At 35.8% G+C, this 24584-nt stretch overlaps 1 protein-coding gene across 2 annotated transcripts in view; it reads right to left on the bottom strand.

The window, feature by feature from the left end:
* Positions 1-245: 245 nt before the first annotated feature.
* Positions 246-24584, bottom strand: part of LOC120459884 (uncharacterized) — a 135283-nt gene continuing 110944 nt past the window's right edge. Inside the window, exons 5-6 of one of the 2 annotated variants that reach the window (XM_089135347.1) lie at positions 19515-19699; positions 2012-2098 (exon numbers count right to left, since the gene is read on the bottom strand). In XM_089135347.1, the coding sequence (XP_088991473.1) occupies positions 19559-19699 (141 nt within the window). In that variant the 3' untranslated portion in view covers positions 2012-2098; positions 19515-19558. Of the gene's footprint in view, positions 2099-19514; positions 19700-24584 lie in introns of both variants that reach the window. The other variant, XM_039647360.2, reaches the window with a different exon arrangement.

Consider the following 24584-nt stretch of genomic DNA (forward strand, 5'->3'; position numbering starts at 1 on the left):
TATGGTACCTCTATGGAGTTTGGAGAACTTTTAAATATCGTTCGCACAGCTCTATTCCATACATGCTCCAAAATGAACAGAAAAAACACACTACATTAACTCTTTTCCTCCCAGCGTTAAAAAAGAAAAAGAAAATATCCCCTAGAATATTTTGTTGTGTATACACATATATATATATATATATATATATATATATATATATATATATATATATATATATATATTCTGAGCATGCAAATAAATAAATAAATAAATAAATAAATGTAGCTTCATGCATTCTTTATCTAGTTGTCTAGCTTTGTGCATTCTTTTCTATCAACACTTGACTGTAATTTTCATTAAAAAACACACATTTTGAACAAAAAGCTGAGAAAAGACTACAACGTGCACAACCAATGCTTTTATCAGTTGTTTCTGCTCCTTTACATTTATTCTTTTTAGCTGACGCTTTTAATTGTAAGCGGCTTACAATTGCTATATATGTCAGAGGTCGCATACCTCTAGAGCAACTAGGGGTTAAGTGTCTTGCTCTGGGACACATTGGTGTCTCACAGTGGATTCGAACCCGGGTCTCTCACACCAAAGGCATGTGTCTTACCCATTGCGCCATCACCACCCCAAGTTTTTTTTAGTTTTTTTTTCTTCTCTGTTTTGATCTGGAGGTTCTCTACTCTTTCAGAAAATGTAAATGAATATGTTTTATCTAATCAACAGAATTGTGGCAACAGATTACAAGCAATATTATGAATTACATTTAACAAATTAGAATTGAGTAATAATTAATCAAATTATTCCTTAAACGTTAACCATTTAAAATGAGTAAAGTTTACACCTAAAAAATTAACAAAAATATCTCACTAACAGACAGACATAAAAGATTAATTAAGAACTCTTTATTTTATATTGGCAACATTGAAGACACCTGATTTTAACAAGCAGAATCACGAAAGGAGAAAACCGTAATTTTAAAACAAACCTAAAACAAACACTGATCACCATAATGGTGACTTAAATTTATGTTTTTTTTGGTTGTTGTAGTAAGTTTTACTTATTTTAAATGGTTAACTTTTAAGGAATTAATTTGATTAATTATTACTCAATCCTAATTTGTTCAATTTAATTAATAATTTTGCTTGTAATCTGTTGCCACAATTTTTTCCTTTTTACAGTGTAGTCCCCCCCTACCTTAATCGTGAAAACGCGAAAAGCCGGAATATTACGTCAATGGCGGGGAAAGAGTTAAGTATAAAACTCCATAATGGTACTTCTATGGAGTTTGTTGTCGTTTTTGGAGCCTGACAGCCATGATTACTTTCTTGGAAAAGAGCTGCAAAAATTGATCTTTTGGGTTCCACGAAAAAAAAAAAAAATGTAAGCATACACACTTTGAAATATGAGCGTGCATAAATAACGAGAGAATTTTTGGGTGGTTGTTTCTTGAAAAAACTGTAAATGGACGCTTGGCAGGATTGAAATAAAGGAAGGTAAGGTCTAAGAGAGGAAAATCGAAGGCTGACCCCGTGTTCAGGAGAAGTGAGGTGTGTTGTTGTGAGAGGAGGGAGGGTGCAGAGTTGTGGTGTGCGGTGTTTCTAAAATTACAGCACAAGACTAAGGGAACCTAAGCACAGCCTCATAGTGAAACATGCAGTGCACAACACACACGGTTTACGGTCCACAAACTACTGACACTTTTATTCATTGTTCCGAGAGACCGTCCGCATCCTGATGTGGCCAGCGCAGGACAACAGTAAAGAGGAAAGGAAGTGTTGCTCTCTCCAGGTGAGACTCGTAATAGCTATCCTGTATGGGACGGGGACCGGAGCTGTCACAGGAGCGTCTCCCAGTTCGGAGGGTCGTGGGTTTAGACGGACTGCTCTTTGGGGAAGTTAAATGGGGGTCGGGGGGCAGGAGGGGCGGCGTTGGGTTGGAAGGTGTACATGGGGGTGTTGGTAGGGTGCTGGGTGTAAGGGATCTGGGGAAGGAAGGTAACAGGGGGGTAGGAAGATGGAGGCGGAGGTTCAACAAATTTTTCCTTGTTGCCCGGGGGATGGCAGCTCACATAGTCAGCTGGCTTCGGTAGCTCTTCGTTCCCAGAGTTCTGTGGAAAAAAGCACATTTAAGCAACCAGTGGAAGATACACTGATATGACAACGTAAAGTTCCTTTCACATGATTTGCACTGAACTGAAGTTGTACAAAACATGGCAGATCTAACGCTATCTCACGACCAATTCGTGCAGTGAGTAGAGAGACAAACAGCTTATGCACATTTAAATTGGAAGTAAAACCCACAACTTCTCAGTTAGATGATCGGTGTGACCAATCTAATACAACTCAAAGATTATTGACATCTATAACAGTTGACAAAGGCCAACTTAGCTTCCTGCAATAAGCCAGGAGTTACAAAAACAGATTGGAATATGACATACTGTAAAGTGAAATGAAGTAATGAGAAAATGCACTGTAGAAAGAGAGTCAGACAGACAGAAAGAGAGGCCATATTTACACCTGGTGTTACAATTAATGAAATCAAAATAGTCTGTATTTACTCTGTGCATGGTTTCCCTGGCTATCTGAACGTGGTATGAGTGACTGGATCGAAAAAAAACAAAAATTTTTTGGACACTGTTTAAATCTGTATTTAGAACAGACCAATTGTGATCGGATTGATTGAGAAGAACGTTATAACACCAGGGTAAAATGGGACCAGAGAGAAAGAGTACAAAAAAAAAATGGGAATGGAAAGGTGACTTACGCAGAGTCCCCACGCATCTTTATGTCTATGACAATGATGATTCCCACTCTGTGAGCAGCAGTATTGTAACGGAAGGGGCAACAGTGTCAAAATAAACACTAAACGATGTTCCTCAGGGCTCACCCCTGGGCCACCTTCTTTTCTCAAAGCTGACAGTGAGGGACGCAAGCTAGACACATGAGGCTTAGATGACAGGTGGAACCAGAACTCAGAGTGGGAATGGAGAAGATGAATGTATGAAAGAATCTGTTCACACATTCATCACATGAAGACATATCTATCAAAATGAAATGCAGCATTGGCTATTTATTTTGTATAATAAAATGTACGATATTGCACAGCTTGGAGCTTTTTCTTTGCAAACTGACTCTTATGTTGTTCCAAACCCATATGAAATGCTTTCTCGTATTGAACACAACATATATTTAACATATATTTAACTTTTCTGCTATTTGTTCAAAAACTGAATGGGGACCAGGGACACCTGGACTTTGTGTTAGATATTCCCTTTTGTGGCCCATGTTTCCTCTGTTGACATAGTTAACCCTGTAGCTATTAGACAAAACAATATATTTATTTCCTGGCTATTATGAACATCTGTCTTGTTTTATTAGATCTGTAGATCAAGCCATAAATTACTGGAGGTAAAAGAGACAATGCTGGTTTAACAATGCACACAGAGCTTCAAAACGTGTTCTTGGGCATTTTTTATTTATTTATTTTTTTTGTTGTTGTTGTTGTTGTTGTTTTTACCTGACAAATTTCATTATGAATATTCTTTTAAATAACTGGTTGTCAAGGAAACAGATGAAGAATTAATGCTAAACCACATTAAAACAATTTGTTCAGTGCGCTAGTTCAGAAAAAAAAAAAGCCTACTGATCATGCCAGATGTTTGAATGCATATAATCAGCCTGGTCTCATTGTTAATACGTAGGTATTTTACATTTTTGCAAAGATAGAAAACATACCAAAGATATAAAAGATATAAAAGACATTTGCAAAGATATAAAAACATACTAAAACATTTTTAGTACGTTTGGATAGATGCTGAAACGTAAAATATAGACGTATCTGCAACATTTAAACGTAACATTATTACGTTTTTACAGCTTCAAAATGTTAACTATTTACGTATATTCTATATCATAAAGATAGCTGTATAATTTCCCTTCTTTACCATTTTATAGATAAATGTAAGATCCCGTAACCCTAATCCCAAACCTAAACATACTCATTTTATACATAATATAAAAAGGATAAAACATAATGGACAGATGTGTTGGGAAATGGCAGATTTATTAACAATATAGCTTAACTAACAATATAATTCCTTAACACAACGTAACAAACCAATCCGATCTCACGAGAATTCGTACAAATTTTACGAGGTGGCTAATTCGTAACAATTCGTACGACCTCACTGTGCGTTTTTGCTAAATCGTACACATTTTACGAATTGGCCAATTCGTATGAATTTGTACGAATGACATACCCCTGACCCCGCCCCTAAACCTACCCATCACGTGGGTTTGGACAAATCGTACGAATTCGTACGAGTGAGGTCGTATGAATTAGTACGAATTGGCCACTTTTTAATCACTCGTACGAATTCATACGAATTGGTCGTGAGATAGCGTAGAACAAACTACAATTATGAAGAAAAACAAGTATAATCACAATAATTTATTTATTGCGAAAATGTCAAAACCGATAAAAAAGCCGTACACATGATGAAGCGTTGCAGTCGCAGTCCTCTCTGGCAGTATTGAAATAGTTTTGTATGAAGTACAGAGCAGAAATTAAATTACTAATCAATGAAAATGTTAATCCGGCTTCAGTTCGCGCTTCTCCATTTCAAATAAACTAACCAACCGTCATGTTGCAATCTGTGACGAAGCAGGGAAGAGCCAATGAACGTTTGATATCACTGCCGTAAAACACGACGTAACGCTTCTCAAGGGCGCAATTTTTGAATTTGAATTCATCTCCAGCGCGGGATTTGACATGTACGTCGATGCTGAGAATGGAGAGATTGATTAATGATTCGGATTGCATCAAACTAATAAAATTGATGTCTTTTATGAATTTTTGTTGTGTTTTATAGGAGAAAACGCTTTATGTGTCTCAAGTTAAATAAACGATATTACAAAATGGTTAAACGAGTAACGTTAAAGCATGTATTTTTAAGGTTTTATAGTGTATTGTTTAACACCATGCAGGCGAAACAAGCAAAATGTTAATATTTATGAGTATTATATCAATAAATGCGACTGAAAACTTCATTAATAAGACAGTGGAATGCAATAGAGTCAAACCATAATGCTACGATATTAATACAAATTGTGATACGTACAAATGTGTACGTCGGTGGATTTGTTCATACGTAAATAATTTACATTTTTGTGCTGTCAATACGTAAATATTTTACGTTTGAGTACTGTAAATACGTCAGTATTACACGTTTCTCCGTATGATAGAACGACACTTTACGTACAAATACGTATTCCCATGAGATCACGTTGCTATAATGCAAGGCACAGATCTATAAAACAACATGAATAGTAAGAACTTAAAAACTAAGTTTCATTAATTAGAAATATTGATTTTCTTCATGTGATTAAAATAAGACAATAATCCGAGGAAAATAAATTGCATTAATATCAAAAGTAATTACGGGAGATTTATCAAAAAAATAAATTAGGGAGAGCTGATTCATAGGGAAAAACCAATAAAACAAAATAATTGCATACCCACTTACAGTACACACATTAGAACTAAGGGGTTCGTTTTCTGCTTTGGGGAAGATAAACAGAAAAAAAAAATGTTAGCTACCAAACTTTAATTTAAAGTCTTGGTTTGAACTCTGATATTACATGACTACTAAACATATGCACAAACACAAAAAAACAGCTGCTTCCTTTGGAGGAAAAACACTGTTTTATTAACAAGCGTGTATAATACAATGTCTACAGATGGAGGAGGTGAACCACTTTGACAACACCTTTCTCACAGACAGTGAGAGATTCAGAGAGACACTTCACTCCTGCATAAAATGCAGCACTAATCTAAATGAAAATCACTGGCCGAATAAGAAGCCCATTTTTTTCATTCTTTTTTCCAATACCTTCAACAGTGAGGTAGGCGTGTAGGGGTCTCTCTGATAGTCCACCATAGGGAATTCGACCTAAATAGGCTTCTTTTATCTCCTTTGACAATGTAATGATTCCCCCGTCGCAGCATTGCGCCGCTCCAGAACTTTGGAATTTGCCAAAGCAATTATTTCACTATCTTCAGAGAAGAAATTTGACCTTCTGGCCTGCCTAGTGGCTCTACATAAAGCCAGTTACAAAGCTGATTGAAAATGCTTTCAAATAATATGTACTGATTGAAATGGACCTCTTTTTTGTACCCCATTTAAGAAAGGTGGAATCCAGAGTTTATCTGTCAGTCATTCTTGAGTGCTCCTTTGACCATGTAAAACATGCCTCATTTTTTCCCTTTCACTGATCTGAACAGAGGAATTATCTCCACGTCGGTGTGTATAGGATCCACAGGGACACTGTACAGCCAACAAATTCATAGCTTAATGTTTTATATCTTTTAGCTTACTCCAGGAGAACATTTCAGGAAAAGCCCTTCTGAAAAACAGAAGCTCATAAGAAGACTTAAGGTCCTGGGAAGACACGGCAAACCCTCTAAAGCAACAATGTGATCTGTTGTGATTATTGTTGTGTGCAAGCACATGTGTGTGTCTTGAATGAGGACTTTTTTGCTTTGTAATTTTAACCGCGCATTCTTAATCATAATTCTCAAAAATGCATACAAAAAATTCTGATCAATTCTTAATCATTGTCTCTTCCTCCGCCCCTCAGCTATTAAAATTGTTGACATGATAAAGTGTTGACTGATTGTAAATAATTACTGATTTATTTGACAGTAAGAAATCTAGTTAATATAATAGTAGGATTTTAAATTTCTATAATATGAATTACTTGTTTACTGACAGTAGGCCCATTACAATTGCAGAAGGACATGCTTAATTGTAATGTAAGAAAATTACATCTTAATGATGTCTTAATGTTCCTATAGGCTTCATTTTCTTTTGGCAAAATGTTATTTGTATTTTATTTTGATTTTGGTGTGAAATGTGAGCCAGACAGATAGAAAGATAATTTCTTGGCAGATTGGAAAATTAAACCCTTAATCCATTAATATGAAAAATCATAGAGAGTTAACAATCACCACAAGAGGCGAGGGATATTTCTGGATATGAGCAAAACTAATGAACAATGAAAATATGTTGATAAATGACTCCGCTGCGGTCTGGTATATTATAATAGAGGAGCTAAATTAAAACTAGATCCAAATAGGTCGCCGTAGTTCTTTAAGAATAAAAACATGATTTTGTGTGTGCATTACAAGTATTTCAGATTGTGTAGTTACTGCACTGCATAATATGACATACAGTCCGAATTTATGAGTAACACAACACAAATGTGTGGATCACTTTCTCTGCAAATTTCAAAAGTAACTTTTCATCAATTTTTCACAGTACAGTTTTACATTATACACCCACCCTCTCACTGAATGACAGTATATCACCAAAGTGGATGACACCTCTGTGTTATCATTATATCTTCCATCTCAGTACATCTGTTCTTGGGCTCAATAACAAGGACACATCACCACCCATGATTACCCCCTGGATCCACACACTTTTGGTACTTCTCTCTCCGCCGCAAGGTTAATTACTGGTTACCTCATTCATAGACCCACACACTCTAATATGAAAGGTCACTATGGTGTGTGTTTAAAAAGGCAAAATCAACCCTCAGACAAGTACCCTTACATAGGGAAGAGAGATAGGGTTCACAGAAAATAAGCTTATCTACATTTAAGTATATTAAACTTAACTCTAATTAAATAAGACTAAAGTATGGAAGCTTGTTTCCGCCACTGAAGAAAAAAATATAATAAATAATTGTGACTTTTTATCTCACAATTCTGACTTTTTTTCTCACAATTCTGACTTTTTTTCTCACAATTGCGAGTTTATATCTCACAATTCTGACTTTATTTCTCAGAATTGCGTGATATAAAGTCGCAATTGCGTGATATAAAGTCGCAATTGCGAGTTATAAAGTCAGAATTGCGAGATATAAAGTCAGAATTGCGAGATATAAAGTCAGAATTGCGAGATATAAAGTCAGAATTGCGAGATATAAAGTCACAATTCTGAGAAAAAAAGACAGAAGTGTGACTTTTTTTCTCACAATTGCGAGTTTACATCTCGCAATTCTGACTTTATAACACATAATTGCGAGTTTATATGTTGAAATTCTGATATAAACTCGCAATTGCGACTTATTAGGCCAATTCTAAGGGGAAAAAAAGACTCACTTTCCCCCCCCCCTCAGAATAGTTTAAATCTCACACTTCTGACTTTATAACACGCAATTGCGACTTTATATCTAGCAATTTTGACTTTATAACTCGCAATTCTGACTTTATATCTTGCAATTCTGACTTTATAACTCGCAATTCTGACTTCATATCTCGCAATTCTGACTTTATATCACGCAATTCTGACTTTATATCTCGCACTTGCGACTTTATCACGCAATTCTGACTTTATATCTCGCAATTGGGACTTTATATCACGCAATTCTGACTTTATATCTCACAATTCTGACTTTCCATCTCGCAATTCTGAGAAATATTGTCAGAATTGCGAGAAGTAAACTCACAATTGTGAGAAAAAAAGTCAGAATTGTGAGATAAAAAGTCGCAATTACCTTTATATTTTTAATTCAGTGGCGGAAACAAGCTTCCATACTAAAGAGCAAAAGAAGTTGAGGAAGAATGATGACTGAATGAACATATAAAGACGACAATAAATCAATTTATCATAATCTCACATATTAAACCTATTAGCTCTTTCCCCTCCATTGAGGAAAATGGCTCTCAGTGATGTAACTGTTATACGGTAGGGGGCGCTATGATACATCTTCTGAAAGAGTAATGCATCTCCGGATCAATACACGTGCGAATAAGCAACAGAAACAAGCGATCTAGACGCACCCTAGCGGCAGCAAAAATGATTTTGCAGTAAAGTGTGGTCTAGCAACTGTTCGTTGGCTTTCGAAGTGGAAAAACCAAACTCTGGTCAGGCCAATCACATCGTGTATAGAGTTGGTGGGCGGGCTTAACACAATGACGGCAGAGTTGTGATGGTTCTGCGCCGTGATTTTCCTGCTACTTGAAAACAAACAAGATACAGCTGGCGAACGGCAGTCTTTCGATTCGGTTTTGGTCGCGACTCGGATGACTTGGAGTTAAGAGAATGTCACTTAAGTCATTCTTAAAAAAGGAAGATGTGTTCAGAGTTTTGACGACCAGATACGGCAAAAGTTTAATATATCAACTTGCTCCGCTGGAGGGAAAACCAAGGGGAAAACGCATGGGACTATCTCAGCCACAGCCATTCATTGCTCTGGTTGGTTAGCATTATCCTATGGCGTGCAGAGGGATATTGAAAGACAACCTTTAATCCCGCCCCCTGGATTGAGGTATGCCAATTGTGAGTTCCCAGACCTAACATTTTGATGTAGGTCTGGCTTGCCAGGCTATATGTACACAGATGCATAACGGGATCATCAACATTAAACAACATCAACACTGCCCAATGTTAGTGGATGAAATGTTGACCCATGGACGAGCTATTGAACTGTGCTATTGGACTCAGTCTACTCCATCTATGTTTTGATCATCGTTCTGAATCCGATCCTTTTTATTTTTCAGGTTTTCGCTCAAAATGTTGCTTTTTTAATGAAACACCCACATTCAAAAAAAACAAACAAAAAAACCATTTTTCTGAAAAGCTGAGGTTCTTTCTTTTGATATATTGCATGTTCGGATTTTCATTCAACAAAATATTCTGGAAACTTTTCTGAAAATGATTAAAAAAAAAATGCTGGCGGAGGCTGGCATTTTTTTAAGGCCAATATAGGCTAATATAGGGAAGTCATAGTGCTCTTGAAATGTGCAGAGATTTATTAACATGCTTGGATTTGATTCCTACTTGTTATTGTCTTCCTTTCATAAAAGCTTTACTTTACCCGCAGCACTCAAGCCCACGAAATGCTCACACCAAAGTTCTTGATCATTCTTCACTTAGTGGTTAGTGGCACTGATGTTAGTGGCATTTCCATAGTTTGAAATGCCTTTAAAAAAATCTGTTTTAGAATGCTGCGAGTGGTATTTAGATATATGTGCTATACACGCTTTCCTCTCAATAACAAAATATGAAGAGTTCAGATGCAAAAGCCTCTAAATGCCATTTGAAATTTTCTTCTAGAATGATGATTTTTATGAAACATGTATATTTAAGTTCAGTAATTTCACTTAAATAACAATTAATAGGTAATTATCATTGCCATTTGTAAATATACAAGTTCGATAAAAATCATCATTAAAGAAGAAAATTTCAAATGGCATTTAGAGGCTTTTGCATCTGAACTCTTCATATACACAACAAAGTGTGAGAAAACACTTTTTAAAATGATGCATTTGCTGGGACTTGTCTAATTTAACCTAATTTATATTTGGCCAGATCATTTAAAAAAATCTAATTTAGAATTTAGTTCCCTTTTGTTGTCACTCCGAGTCCCGTTGGCCGCATGAGGCTGGCAGCAAAAGCGAGTCAAATCTGTATCTCCCCCAAGTTAAAATGACCAACTTCACAGCAGAAAAAAACATGTTTACAGCCTGGTGGCAAATAGTTGTTTTGGTCTTTATCGCTAATTTTGCCCTTCATGACGACTGTGAGTGGGGTGAATTTTCTGTTAATAATCTGTTTAAATTATATTTAAGCCTTAAAATTCTGCATAATTAAGGGCGTGGACACTTGAGCGACAGGTGGATTCATGCCGCCGTTTTCACAGCTAGTCGTTTGTCTGCTGTCTGTTAGCGTCACCCTCAGCTGTGTTTGTGCTTATTCCGGGATTATTTCACACAATTGGTCCCTCCCCTGAGCGACCCTCACATGTGTATTTTCACTGTAAGCCTCTCTGAGCATGTGTCTTTCCCTTGCCACCTTGTTCTCCTTATGCATCCTTCGGGTCATATGTGTATTCTCCAACCCGATCTCACGACCAAGTCGTACGAATTTGGCGAATGATTAAAAAGTGGTTAATTCGTAACAATTCATACGACCTCACTCCTACGAATTAGTACGATTTTGCTAAATCGTACATATTTTACGAATTGGCCAATTCGTATGAATTCGTACGAATGACCTACCCCTGACCCCGCCCCTAAACCTAACCATCACGTGGGTTTAGACAAATCGTACGAATTAGTACGAGTGAGGTCGTACGAATTAGTACGAATTAGACACTTTTTAATCATGCGTCGCATTCGTACGAATTGGTCGTGAGATAGTGTTGGTATTCTCTAAATCCGTGCTAGTCTCACGACAGGGATCTCAGATTTACGCAGGGCACTGGAAGACACCTGAGAAGGTGACATGATTAGACTGGTATTCCCATTCGTCGTCATCTGACGGAACTCGGAGTGACAACGAAACGTTCCGTCTTCCTGACATCTTTCCGCTATGCCGCGGGGCTCGCCTGACCCTCAGTCTTGGCTCCTCGGCGAAGAAACATGTCTGTTTACTCAAGAGGTGTGGCGGAGTTACGCTATGCAAAATCCGCAGACCCATGGCATTTCTTTGCCATTGGCTGGTTTTATATTGATCGAAGCTGATTCTAAGCGTTCTAAGCGAAACCCCATTCCTAATCATTCGACAGAACGTCTTAATTCCCTACTCAGGGAACGAGGATTACATACGTAAGAGACGTTTCTCTCTCTCTCTCCCCGTGGCTTTTCTTTTTTTTAATCTTTAATCTTTTCACACACACAAACAAGACAAACAAGATGATTGTGGCAAGAAAAACCAATGGACGACTGCAAGCGTGAGGTCAGCACACGAAGAAATAAAGCTCAATGAACAATACTGCAAGATCTTTTGGAAGAAAGGCCGCCATCTGAGACTGTAAATCCTTCGAATCATCGCGGCTTAGAGGGGATGAGAGATAACAACATGTTTGGTCTCTAATGACAGATATTGGAATGTCAGTCATAAATCATTATGGTAATATGGGTCAAATGGCTAAAGCCACATTTGAGGCATAAGCTGTGGAGGTAATTATCATTTTTTAAAGGCCACATTTGGGCTTGAATGGCATTACAAATGATATTGAATCTCATTAATGTTAATAAGTACTAATGGAAAATAAAAACACTTGGAAATTGCAATTCAAAGCAAATGTAATTGCATCATTTAAGCAATTAGAGAAAATGCACCTCAGTCCAGACAAAGAAAAAGAGAAACTCCATGACTTTGTGATGTATTCAAGGAATCAGATTCCTATTAAAAGCACTCTAAGGGCGGATTTCACTGAATTGAGTCTGCTGATGGCATTGTTTCTTAGCACACACACTCTCTGTGTCGTTTCAGCACTTTTATACACTTTCAAAATTAGTGCTAAAAGCAATTTGCACGTCGCAATTATTTCAGGCATTAGAGCAATTTTTTGGAGGATGCAGCAGATTAGTGTGCTGTGACATGCTATGTCTGAACTACGATCATACTCTTTAAAATGCTATGCATCATGGATATATGCCTGGGTAATGCTGTTCATCATTCGATCAGCATTTGATCAATTCAGTCCAGGCTCATTAGAAAAATGTACCTGAGGCAACATATTTGTAAAACGCAAAATACGGTAACACTTTAGAATACGGTTCCTTCGTTAATGAATAACTACACAAGAACTAATGAGTAACACAACATTAACAATCTAGTAACTATTATTAACTAACAAGAAACTCTGATTAACCAACTAGTAAGTAATAGCGCACAGACGAAAGTGGTAGTTCACTATTAACTAATCAATAACTACTATTTTTTTAATACTTCCCAGAGAACTACTGAAAAAGTTTATTAACAATCTAGTAACTACTATTAACTAAAATAAATTCTTATTAACGAATTAGTAAGTAATAGCTCACAGATGAAAGTGTTACTAGATACTTCTGTGGGAATTACTAATTATTTGGATTTGTATTATAAAGTGAAGATCATTGGAACTAACTAGTAATTACTCGAGTGTTCCTACTTGATCTAGTCATGATTTGTGCAACCGTTTGAGATTTTTGGTGAACTTTAGTATACTTTTAGAAAATGTCTTTAGTAACACTTGAGTAATTACTAGTTAATTCCAATGATCTTCACTTTATAATACGAATCTAAATAATTAGTAATTCCCACAGAAGTATCTAGTAACACTTTCATCTTTGAGCTATTACTTACTAATTCGTTAATAAGAGTTTCTTTTAGTTAATAGTAGTTACTAGATTGTTAATAAACTTTTTCAGTAGTTCTCTGGGAAGTATTAAAAAAATAGTAGTTATCGATTACTTAATAGTGAACTACCACTTTCGTCTGTGCGCTATTACTTACTAGTTCGTTAATCAGAGTTTCTTGTTAGTTAATAATAGTTACTAGATTGTTAATATTGTGTTACTCATTAGTTCTTGTGTAGTTATTCATTTACGAAGGAACCGTATTCTAAAGTGTTACCCAAAATACATTGCTTATTTCACATTTCACACCAATTTCAAAGTGAAATGTCCAGTGAGTGGTGCTAAAAGCGTGTTTAGTTATTTTTTTCAGGAACAAATGAACGTGAATATGGCAATAATGTTTTATTACGCTGCAGTTTGTACAACCCGATCTCACGACCAAGTCGTACGGATTCGACGAATGATTAAAAAGTGGCTAATTCGTAACAATTCATACGACCTCACTCGTACGAATTAATACGATTTTGCTAAATCGTACATATTTTACGAATTGGCCAATTCGTATGAATTCGTACGAATGACCTACCCCTTACCCCGCCCCTAAACCTAACCATTACGTGGGTTTAGACAAATCGTACGAATTAGTACGAGTGAGGTCGTACGAATTAAGACACTTTTTAATCATGCGTTGAATTCGTACGAATTGGTCGTGAGATAGTGTTGGTTTGTACGTATCACCACAGTTCTGAGTTGAAATGTCCGGTGAGTTGCGCCAAAAGCACAATGATCCATTTTAAAAATACGGTCATCTACTAAACCCTACCAAAGCAAATGTGACATAATAACGCAATCGTAACCACGTTATTTTAGCTTGTATTTGAACTCCTTTATTGTGACTCGTCTTCCACAGGATTCGTACCCGAGCTCTCCAACATCACAAGTACTATTCTGTCCCAGCTATCGAGCAAGCTTAGTATGTCATGAAAACTCCAAAATGTATTAATTTACTAATCATAAACTATGATAAAATGTGATTGTGAAAATTGTTAAAAGTGCTTGTTGTTTTACTGCCTCTAGTGTTCATTTCTTTTAGAAACTGCAGTGAGATGTACGTATTGGTACGTATTTCGCGTTTTGCAAAAATGTTGCCACAGGTATGTTTTTCCAATGAGAATTAAATGTCTTGGATAAATTACTACTTTCATGTTGACTTATAAAAAAAATGATTTTGTCAACCTCTTTTTGCTGCAGGTAATAGCGCAAAAAAATTGGTATCATTTTTTTTCTTTTTTTTTTCACACACCTATTCCATATGTACATGTACGTATTATGGTAATTATTTTAACTAGATACCAACCCTGAACCTACCTCTGAACCTAACCTCACCTAATATACTTACCTTGTATTGGCCACTACTTTCTTTGGTAAGTGCACTATAACATGTAAGTGCATTTACTGTAAAATAAAATTCAACCAAAAAATGTTTGATTATAGGTGCATTCATAAGCCTAATTCGATAAAAAAGCAAGCGTGTTCGCGCTGAATAATGCTATTTTAGAGCATTCAGTCCCACACATTACTGTGAATTCACTTTATATATTGTACATTTTCCTTCCTTTATTGATATTTTAATAGAAAGAAAACAAATTTCAGAGCTTTCACTCAGCAAAAACTTTTTTTTTTCCTTAAGGAGAATGTCTTTGTGTCCTTGAATAGAAATAAATCATTATTATAACACATTTAGCATCAGTCGTCATACATGAACCTGACTTTTTCTTTTACTGCACTATTAAATTTTTACTTCAATGCTTGGCTTAAAAATACAGTTTTCATAACATTGATGAAAACTGCTAGAGAAACGTAATATTTTGATACAAATCATTTTGATCTGCGTTTAAGCCATTGGAGAAAAGTACTTTGGTGGGCCCACAACCCATTGATAGTATTTGATAATCTGTATTTACATGGTATTCAAAGGATACCAAAACTTTTTTGCTTGTGGCAGCACTTAAAATAGACTTCTATAATCCTGATTCACCCATCATTATGAAAAAAACATTAATAAATAATGAATTGATTTCACCCAGATAATCCACAGTTTTCACTTCCCTCTTTTTGAAAACACGTATAGCGGCTGATGTTGATTTAACAATTCCGTTTGTTGATTTTGCTCCTTTGCCTTCAAACTTTGCATTATCCGCTAAGAAAGGTTGTAAGCGTTTTGAAAATGAAGGGAAGTGGAGTTTTTTTTTCTTTCTTGTTTTACGATGTTCCTGCTCAGCAGTGTTTGCAGTGGTGGCCCTCTGAGAACTCCACGCTGTGATATTAATTGCTTGTTTTAACAGTGAGGCTGACTCATTCAGACTTTACCCCTGAGAACTGCTTTTTTCTTGCACTGTCTTCCTCTCGGCTGCTATTATCTAAGAAGAAGAAGACGAAGAGATGGGTTTCTGAAGCGATGGGAAATCTCCTGCACACTGGGACGGTAACAGGCACAAGTCAGACCCTCTTGTGTGTTTATCTTATACAGTGGAGATAACGTTAAAATAACTCTCTGAAACCTACTGAGCAAGTAAAACGACAAAATGTTAATAAAAAGATAAAAGGTACGAACACATCCATTTAAAAGTTTGGGGTGTGTAAAGTTTTTGATGTTTTGAAAGAAGGCTTTTCTGCTCACAACTACAGCATTTATTTGATCAAAAATACAGTAAAATAGTAATATTGTTATTAAGTAATATTATGTAATATTTTGATCCTTCAGAAATCCTTCTAATATGCTGCTTTGTAAAAAATTGATGTCATACTTACCCAAATCATCAATACTATATAATGCACATTACTAGAACATCTTTCTTAAAGCTGAAGTGTGTAATTTCTGCTCCACTATAAATGCAAAAACAATAACTGTATTCAAATAGGTTTCCCCAAATAATCTGCTTGTCTGCCATTGGTTAACACAGTCTCATCCCAAAAAGTCATATAACTGACGTTTTGGGACGTATTTTGACCATACGTCAATATCCGCCTTTTTAGGGCCCCCTTAAACGTCGGTAGATGGCGATCCCGGACCGTCATACAACTGATGCTTTAGCTTTAACATCAGTTAGGTGACGGGTTAGGTTTAGGGTTAGGTTTAGGGTTAGGTTTAGGTATGGGGTAGAGTTCGGATCCCATAACCTCATCTACCGACGTTTAAGGGGGCCCTAAAAAGGCGAATATTGACGTATGGTCAAAAGACGTCCCAAAACGTCAGTTATATGACGTCTTGGGATGAGACCGGGTTGCATTGGTTGGCCAAATCTCACACTCCATTAGTTAACCCAGTGTTGCTGTGGTGGGATGATCATACAAAATTAGGAATTTTAAAGCATCAAAGAGTCACAGCTAACTTATCGCTGTCTCTAATATTAAACAGTGAAATTATATATATATATATATATATATATATATATATATATATGAAGAGTTCAGATGCAAAAGCATCTAAATGCCATTTGAAATTTTCTTCTTTAATGATGATTTTTATCAAACTTGTATATTTAAGTTCAATAATTTCACTTAAATAACAATTAATAGGTAATTATCATTGCCATTTAAGTGAAATCACTGAACTTAAATATACAAGCTTGATAAAAATTATCATTCTAGAAGAAATTTCAAATGGCACTATAGAGGCTTTTGCATCTGAACTCTTCATATATATATATATATATATATATATATATTTTTTTTTTTTTTTTTAACGAAAAAAAAACAAAACATCAAAACACATCATCTTTAAGTAGGCTACCCCATCACTATCATGGTTGCTCATTTGTCCTAATTAGACTCTAGTCACATCTAAGACAGCTGTTAAACAAATGGCAATTAACCAAACGTCCACTCGTATATCTCTTCCGAATCCTCATTAAACATAGTCTTCCATACTTAAAGTTATTGAATAATATATAAACCATTTGCTGCAATGTAATCAATCTCTGCTGTAAAATCACACTCTTCGGACTAAGCACGAGTCTGACGATTCCCCAGATGCATGATAATGCAGACTATACCAGACTTCGTGTTTTGGACACAAAAGTTAACAAATATAAAGCCTTTTCCAAGCTTCCAGGCAAGTTAGAGCTAGTGATGCAGTTTTTATTTTAGCATTGTGTATAAAGCATTGTGTTCATCTTTTAAAGTTATTTATTACTGGTTTACTGGATAATGATTGACTAATATGATTCATTATTTATAAATCAATACATCAATGACTACAATTTATCTTTACTACATAGTTGAATAAATACTCACCGGCCACTTTATTAGGTACACCTGTTCAACTGCTCATTAGCGCAAAAATCGAATCAGCCAATCACATGGCAGAAACCCAATGTGTTAAGGCGTGTAAATATGGTAAAGACAATCTGCTGACAATCTGTTTAAAGTAAGCATCAAAATGGGAAAGAAAGTTGATTTAAAGCTACACTGTGTAACTCTTTTAGTTTATTCTTAGCTAAAAACACTTAGTTCTTTCAAAAATATATGTGCTCATTAATGTATATTTACTTTGTTCAAGTAATAAAGTATTCTCGTGAGTGTATAATATGCCATAGAAAATACATACGGGTAAGGGGTTCTAATGTCGGTCGCCATGTTGCCCCTCCATCTTGAGTACATTAGCCAAAGAGGGACATACCCGTAAATTCGAGCTTCGCCTTTCGCGTTTACGTTTGAGTTAACACTCATGGACGAGGCCGAACTGGAAGTCATGTTAATCTTGAACTACATTGGCCAACGTAGGAGTTAAAACGAAATCGGAATTGAGAGGAACAGAAACTAATATTCACTGGATGGTCATATACATTTTCACCGCTAGATGGGGGTAAAAATCACACAGTGCAGCTTTAAGCAACTTTGAACTTAATGCATGTTATGTGGAAACACCTTTTTGACCAACGCATTCTCCCCTCAAGGCGTCACCTTTTGACCATGCTTCAATATTCGCGATCCTACGGTGTCATCTAACTGACCCTAAAGGAAAAGCGTCAGTTAGATGACGCGGGTAGGTTTAGGTCTGGGGTAGGTCATCTAACTGACGCTAAAGGGTGCCTAAAGCGTCAGATATTGAAGCATGGTCAAAATGCTTCCAAAGGCGTCAGTTAGGTGACGCCTTGGGGGTGAGAATGGGCTGTTTTGACTCATAGTATGTTGATATGCATAATACACTGAACAAAGTTATAAATGCAACACTCTTGTTTTTGCCCCATTTTTTTATGAGCTGAACTCAAAGATCTAAGGCTTTTTATGTACACAAAACACCTATTTCTCTCAAATATCGTTCACAAATCTGTCTAAATCTGTGTTAAGGCGTTTTCACACCTGAAAGTTCACGTTTTGATACATTTTATGCTTTCAGAAAGTTATAAAATAAAATTAAGTCCACGGGTTAATGGTGAAATGATGTGTGTAAACAAATAAAAATTTAATTCTAATAAAAACTTTTTTTAGCAAGTGCTTAATTTTAATAAAAATGTATATTTTTTTGTTTATTCCTAATTGAATTGAATAATTCATTTTAATTTTAATTTAACATTTGTATGATTAAATTGCATAGCTTTTCACAAGCCACTGAAGTGCCACCATAACCCCCAGTCTAGGAAACCCTGACAGTACTATTTAATGCACTTCATGTTGTTGATAAATAATGGAATATCGTATATCTTTATTTTTATTTTTATATCAATATGATAAAATATTATCCAATTCAAATCAATGTGATGAACGAGTTAGGTTAAAAATTATCTAAAAGTCCATCTAATGAAAAAAATAGTTAGATTACATTATCTTAAATGTGTAATGTAATGGATTACATAACTAACTACAATTTTTGCCTTGTAATTTGGAATTAATAACTGACTACAATTTGTGAGTAATCTACCCTGCACTTTAATGTCAAGTCATTAGAATTTTAGACTGTCAAATTTCTGCTAAAACTTTATTTTGATGGTACCCCAAAATACATTCGACTGACTATAAGTAACTTTGCCACTGCATGTCAACTTATTCCACTTACCTGAACCCTATACATGACACTAACCTAACAGTCTACTACTAATATTCCAATGAGAGTTATGGTTGACATGTTGTTTACTTATTAGTTCCTTATAGTAGGTAGAATGTCTAAACTGGACCATCGAAATAAAGCGTGATAAAAATGTCTATCCGATTAGAGGGCAGCTGGACAATAAAAGAGGGGATAGATAGATAAAGGTAAAACCAAAAAAATGAAAACAACAGAAGAAAGTAAGCACACACAGGAGAAACAGAGGGAATTTAGTGCTCAGTGAGAGAAAGTGAGGGACAAACAGAGGAAAAGAAACATAGGAGTGCATCAGTCTGTGTACCTTGAGGCCAGAGTCATAGGGGGAAAGGCCTACAATGGCATGCGTTAGTGTGAGCTAGGCTGGATGGTTGCGTACTCGACAAGGTCCCCGCCAGTGTGCACAGAGCTTCGTGGGCTGGGAGAAGATGCCAAAGCTGTAGTATCCAGTTCCGCATACTGGACATCACAATCCTTGTGACCAGAATTCTGGAGATAAGAGAGGTGGAGAGGATGTATGAGGAGTGGAGCTCAAGAGAGAGACAGAGAGTAGAGGAGAATGGAAAGAGAGAGCGGTCACTCCATTCTGAGAACACAGACTCCAGGTTAGTGAAATGAACTTCACGAGAAGCCCAGTCATAATGCCTTTTTTCCCCTAACTTTTTTAGTAGAAACGCCATTTTTAAAAAGGGTGAATCTCACAGAAAAAAAGCCTAATTGTATCATTAAGATTTATTTTTCATTATTACACTTTTAATTAAGCACATTTGCGTAACGTAACGAAACACACCAGGATGTGTTTTCCTTATATATTTATTCGAAAACTTTAGTTAGTTTGTTTGTTTCACTATTGTTAATGGTGATTCTCATTAGATATCGCATTACTGTATACTATTTGGTCATTTTTACTCTCACAATAAATACAAAAAAAATATGCAATGTACTATTCATTTTTGAGCACATTCAACATTATACATGTTTTCCCATAAATAGTTAAAAATACTTTACAATTTTAAATATTTTTTTTTTCTCTCATACTATTAATGATAATGATTGCATTTATTTATTTTTTGCATTTTAGTTATGAGAATGGGGAGGGGAGTTGCTCGACTGCCATGAAAATATTCAGTAAAAAAAATAAAAATAAAAAAATAATAATAATTAATATATATATAAAAAACATTCTAAAACTGTGCTTAATAAGTTTTTTTTTTCCAGAATGTGACTTTGTTTCTGTATTTTTTTTTTTATTGGAATTTCGTATAACACAACCACCCCAAAAAATAAATAAATAAATAAATAAATAAATAAATAAAAAGAAGATTTTTACATAAAACAGGATCATACCATAATAAGGCAGATTTCTGTAATAAAATAAAATAAAAATAGCAACACCATTAAATAATGTATAACAAGTATAAAATAGCATTTAAAATTATGAAAGAATGTTACTTTTAAATAAATAATGAGAAGGAGGGATACAAATTGTTATAATATATACATTTTTTTTTTTCAAATTATAGATCTAGGAATCTACATTCTAAGAATCATGTTAATGATAATTGCATGGTTAAAACAATAAAATGAAATATTGAAAGCAAATATTTCTGGTCCTTTTTTCTATAATGTAAATATATATATATATATATATTTCTTATATATATATATATATATATATATATATAGTTCTTGCCAGGTTTTGTGAGATTCACCCCTGCATTTATGGCTTGTGTGCCGATAGTGAGACCAACAATGCACTTAATTGCGTGAGTAATATTTTAAGCTCTAACAATGTGTATATATTGTATTTGTAAATGACAGATTCTTCCATTGCTTCTGTGTTGATATCACCATCTTGACACAGACTGCCTTCTGCCTCTACAGCTGTTAAATCATGTAGTTCATGCAATATGACCAGACTCCTCCAAAGAAGTGACATGGAAGAGCAGAGATGAGATGAATGGACAGACATTATGAAGCATGATAATGATAACACAGAAACCAGACGTGGTGATGTTTTCATATAAAGAGACAGATGGCCTGGCGTGTAACCGATAAATCAATCAAGCTAGAACAAACAAACATGAGCCCGTGTTCAAAAGGGCCAAGGACTCGAACACGGCTCCTCAAGGTTGAGCAAAAGAAAATCAATAATGCGAATGTGTAAGATGACATACAGCGGCCCAAATCGTATATATGTTTGAACAATGAGTGCCATTGAAGCACATTTCAAAATATCTCTCGTTTAAAATAATGTAAACGTTCTCTTTGGGTCCACTGTATCAACACATATATAACAAATGTAAGACAAAACAGTTCTTAGACATGAGCAGGAGAGGACAGAAGGTAAAAAGATGTATTTCATACATCAATAACACATCACAATCAAAAATAATCAGCTGTACTGCATACCATCTGATAGAAAAGAAGACAAGCATAACATGAAAACAAAATAAACAAATGACAAACTTCAACGCAATCGCGGGACCTAAAAACATTTGGATAAGATGAGATGGCAATGTTTTGAAATGATTCGGCCCATGAAATGTTTATGAGACAACTTGAGTCTCATAAAAAGGTCATTATCTGCTTTGTTCTGGCCACAAATCGTTGAATTGTAATAAAAGAACTCACAATCTTCGAGTAATGCGGCGGGTTTCACCCGCAGGCCGCATTAATGTGCCGGCTCTTCAGCCATTATCCAATCACTGCTGAGGAGCTAATGAACACTCTGGTGGAATTCTATAATCTCTCAGTGGTGGCACTTTATATTCAAACTAGGAGCATAAACTGTCATCTTCCTTTATCATTACTTTCCCTTCGTTTTCTGGCGCAGCAGGATTTTCACTTCTGCTTTGACAGTTCCTATCCTCTTTATATCCCATAGTTCATGAGAACATCTAGCAGATAATTGTTTTATTCACATTCAAATGACAAACTCCCCATCTGAGCGATGCTGCGGCGGAGGAAGGGGCTTGTAATCTTCAGTAATTCACTAGGTTTGCAAGCCGGTGTCATTGTGTGCGAACAGATTCTGTAGATATTGGTTTTGATGTCTCGCCGATAGTAATGCAAAGGGATGTTGAGTGTAAGGTATCTCCTGTTGGCGGTGCTCTTTGTGAATAAGAGATGAGATGAGCTCTGCGGTATCTGTGTGGTGTGCCTTTGGTGCAGTGCTGTGTGAGATGGCGAGAGTGACTCCCTGGCCCTTTCTGCTTAAGATGACAAAGTGAACAGAGAGCCGAGTTGCCTCTACCCCTGATTTTCCGTCCTTGGAGTTCAAGAGGCGTTAGGAAGACATGGGCTGCATCCCAATTCCAATCCCGAGTCCCCCCCCCCCCCAAAAAAATAAAATAAAAAATAAATCAAGGGGAATTCTGAATGGCATTTTTGTTCTTTTAAAAAGGCACAACTATTCAAACAAAAGTGAGCAACCGAATCCCTTCAGGAATTTCCCAGCAACAAGGCTGTTACGCCGTGTGTCCACCAAAGCACTTTTCAGCCAGCTGAAAATGCAGGGCCGGCCCGAGGCATAAGCAAACTAAGCCGCTGCTTGGGGCCACCAGGGGGCCCCCCGCCAGCGTTTAATCAAGACACCTCGCGCGTATATATATATATGTATATATATGTATGTATATATATATATATATATATATATATATATATATATATATATAATTCGTCCACATAGTCACGGACTGGTGATGTTAAAGGGTTAGTTCACCCAAAAATGAAAATTAAGTCATTAATTACTCACCCCCATGCTGTACCAACCCCGTAAGACCTTCGTTCGTCTTCGGAACACAAATGAAGATATTTTTGATTAATTTTGAGAGCTGTATAACTACCACATTGGCTCCTAAGGGACTGCCGCTTGACGGCCCAGAAAGTCAATGAAGAAAATGTTTAAATATCCCAAGTGACTACCGTGGCTCAACTATATGTTTATCAAGCGACGAGAATACTTTTTGTGCGAAAAAACAAACAAAAATAACGAGTTTATTCGACTATTTCTTTTCTTCCTTGTAGGCCAGAAACGAGACTTCCTTAGATTTCCACGACGCATGCGCGAGAATTGCGATCTGAAGTAGTGTAAGCAGATCGCAATTCTCGCGCATGCGTCGTGGAAATCTAAGGAAGTCTCGTTTCTGGCCTACAAGGAAGAAAAGAAATAGTCGAATAAACTCGTTATTTTTGTCTTTAAGCCACGTCACAAAAAAGAACGTATCCCTCTGGTGGCGAAAATAGAACAAAGAAAATGACAGAGGAGGAGAAAAAAAAAGAGCAAGATTAAAGTATGTTTGCATGATTATTTATGTTATGCTTTGTGCAGGAACTGAACCATTCCTATCTACGGCAAGCCCAGAGGGGAAAAATACATGAAATACACACACATGTACAACGAGCGTTAGTACATCATTACCGGTATCATAGTAACAGACTTTGTTGGATTCTGTCATGTACAATGTAAGAAAGACTGTTACAATAATAATAATAATAATAATAATAATAAAAATAAAAATTGTCAGTATTTTTTTGGAGTTTGTTTTAAGAAGTTTCAAAGAGTTTGTGTGAGAAAACGAACAGTATTCATATAGTTTTTACAGTATTTATTTTAATTTTTAATATAGTTTTTTTATTTAGGTAAAAACTATATAAATACTGTTCGTTTTCTCACACAAGCCGCTCGTTTCGTGTCTTAGGCTATCAGTATGTACTTACATTCACGAGTCATTAAATCATGTTTATTTTTGACTTCTCTGTGCATGTTCTTTGAGGTGGACCCCCTAAACTGACAGACAACAACGGTTTGACCGAAAAATGTCAAAATTGAAAATACTGTGGAAACAAAGACACCTACATCTTGGATGCCCTTGAGGTAAGCTAAAACATATCAAAAAATTTAATTTCAAAGTGAACTATCCCTTTAAAAGACTATTAATTTAAAAGCAAAAATTTCCCGAACTTTGAGCATTATAACTTTGCAGATGTTGTTTATGCTTAAACAGCAACATTACACACTAACTAAAGTTAAAAAAGTGAAATAATCAACCATCCCTTTAAGTATTGATGAATGCAAGCAATTACTGTTAACAGTATTCGTCAAAGGCATACTGACATATCATCTTGCTAAGCACTCAAAAGTATGCAGTTTCCCAAAAAAAACAGTGAATAGTGCATAGTAGAAGTATGCAAATTGGAATGCAGCCCCAGCCACAGTAAATAACACAGGAAGTGTTACCTCAGGATCACTATAGAGCCATTGGTGGCTAGTGAGGTGTGTGAAGTCTAAAAAATTTGATGTTGATTATTTGAGACCCCGTCTGAAATGGCCACACACACACACCAATCACTTCTGCAATGTTTCTGCCCC

The sequence above is a fragment of the Pimephales promelas genome, chromosome 10 (assembly GCF_988280905.1).
Source record: "Pimephales promelas chromosome 10, fPimPro1.hap1.1, whole genome shotgun sequence".
Classification (NCBI taxonomy): Eukaryota; Metazoa; Chordata; class Actinopteri; order Cypriniformes; family Leuciscidae; genus Pimephales; species Pimephales promelas.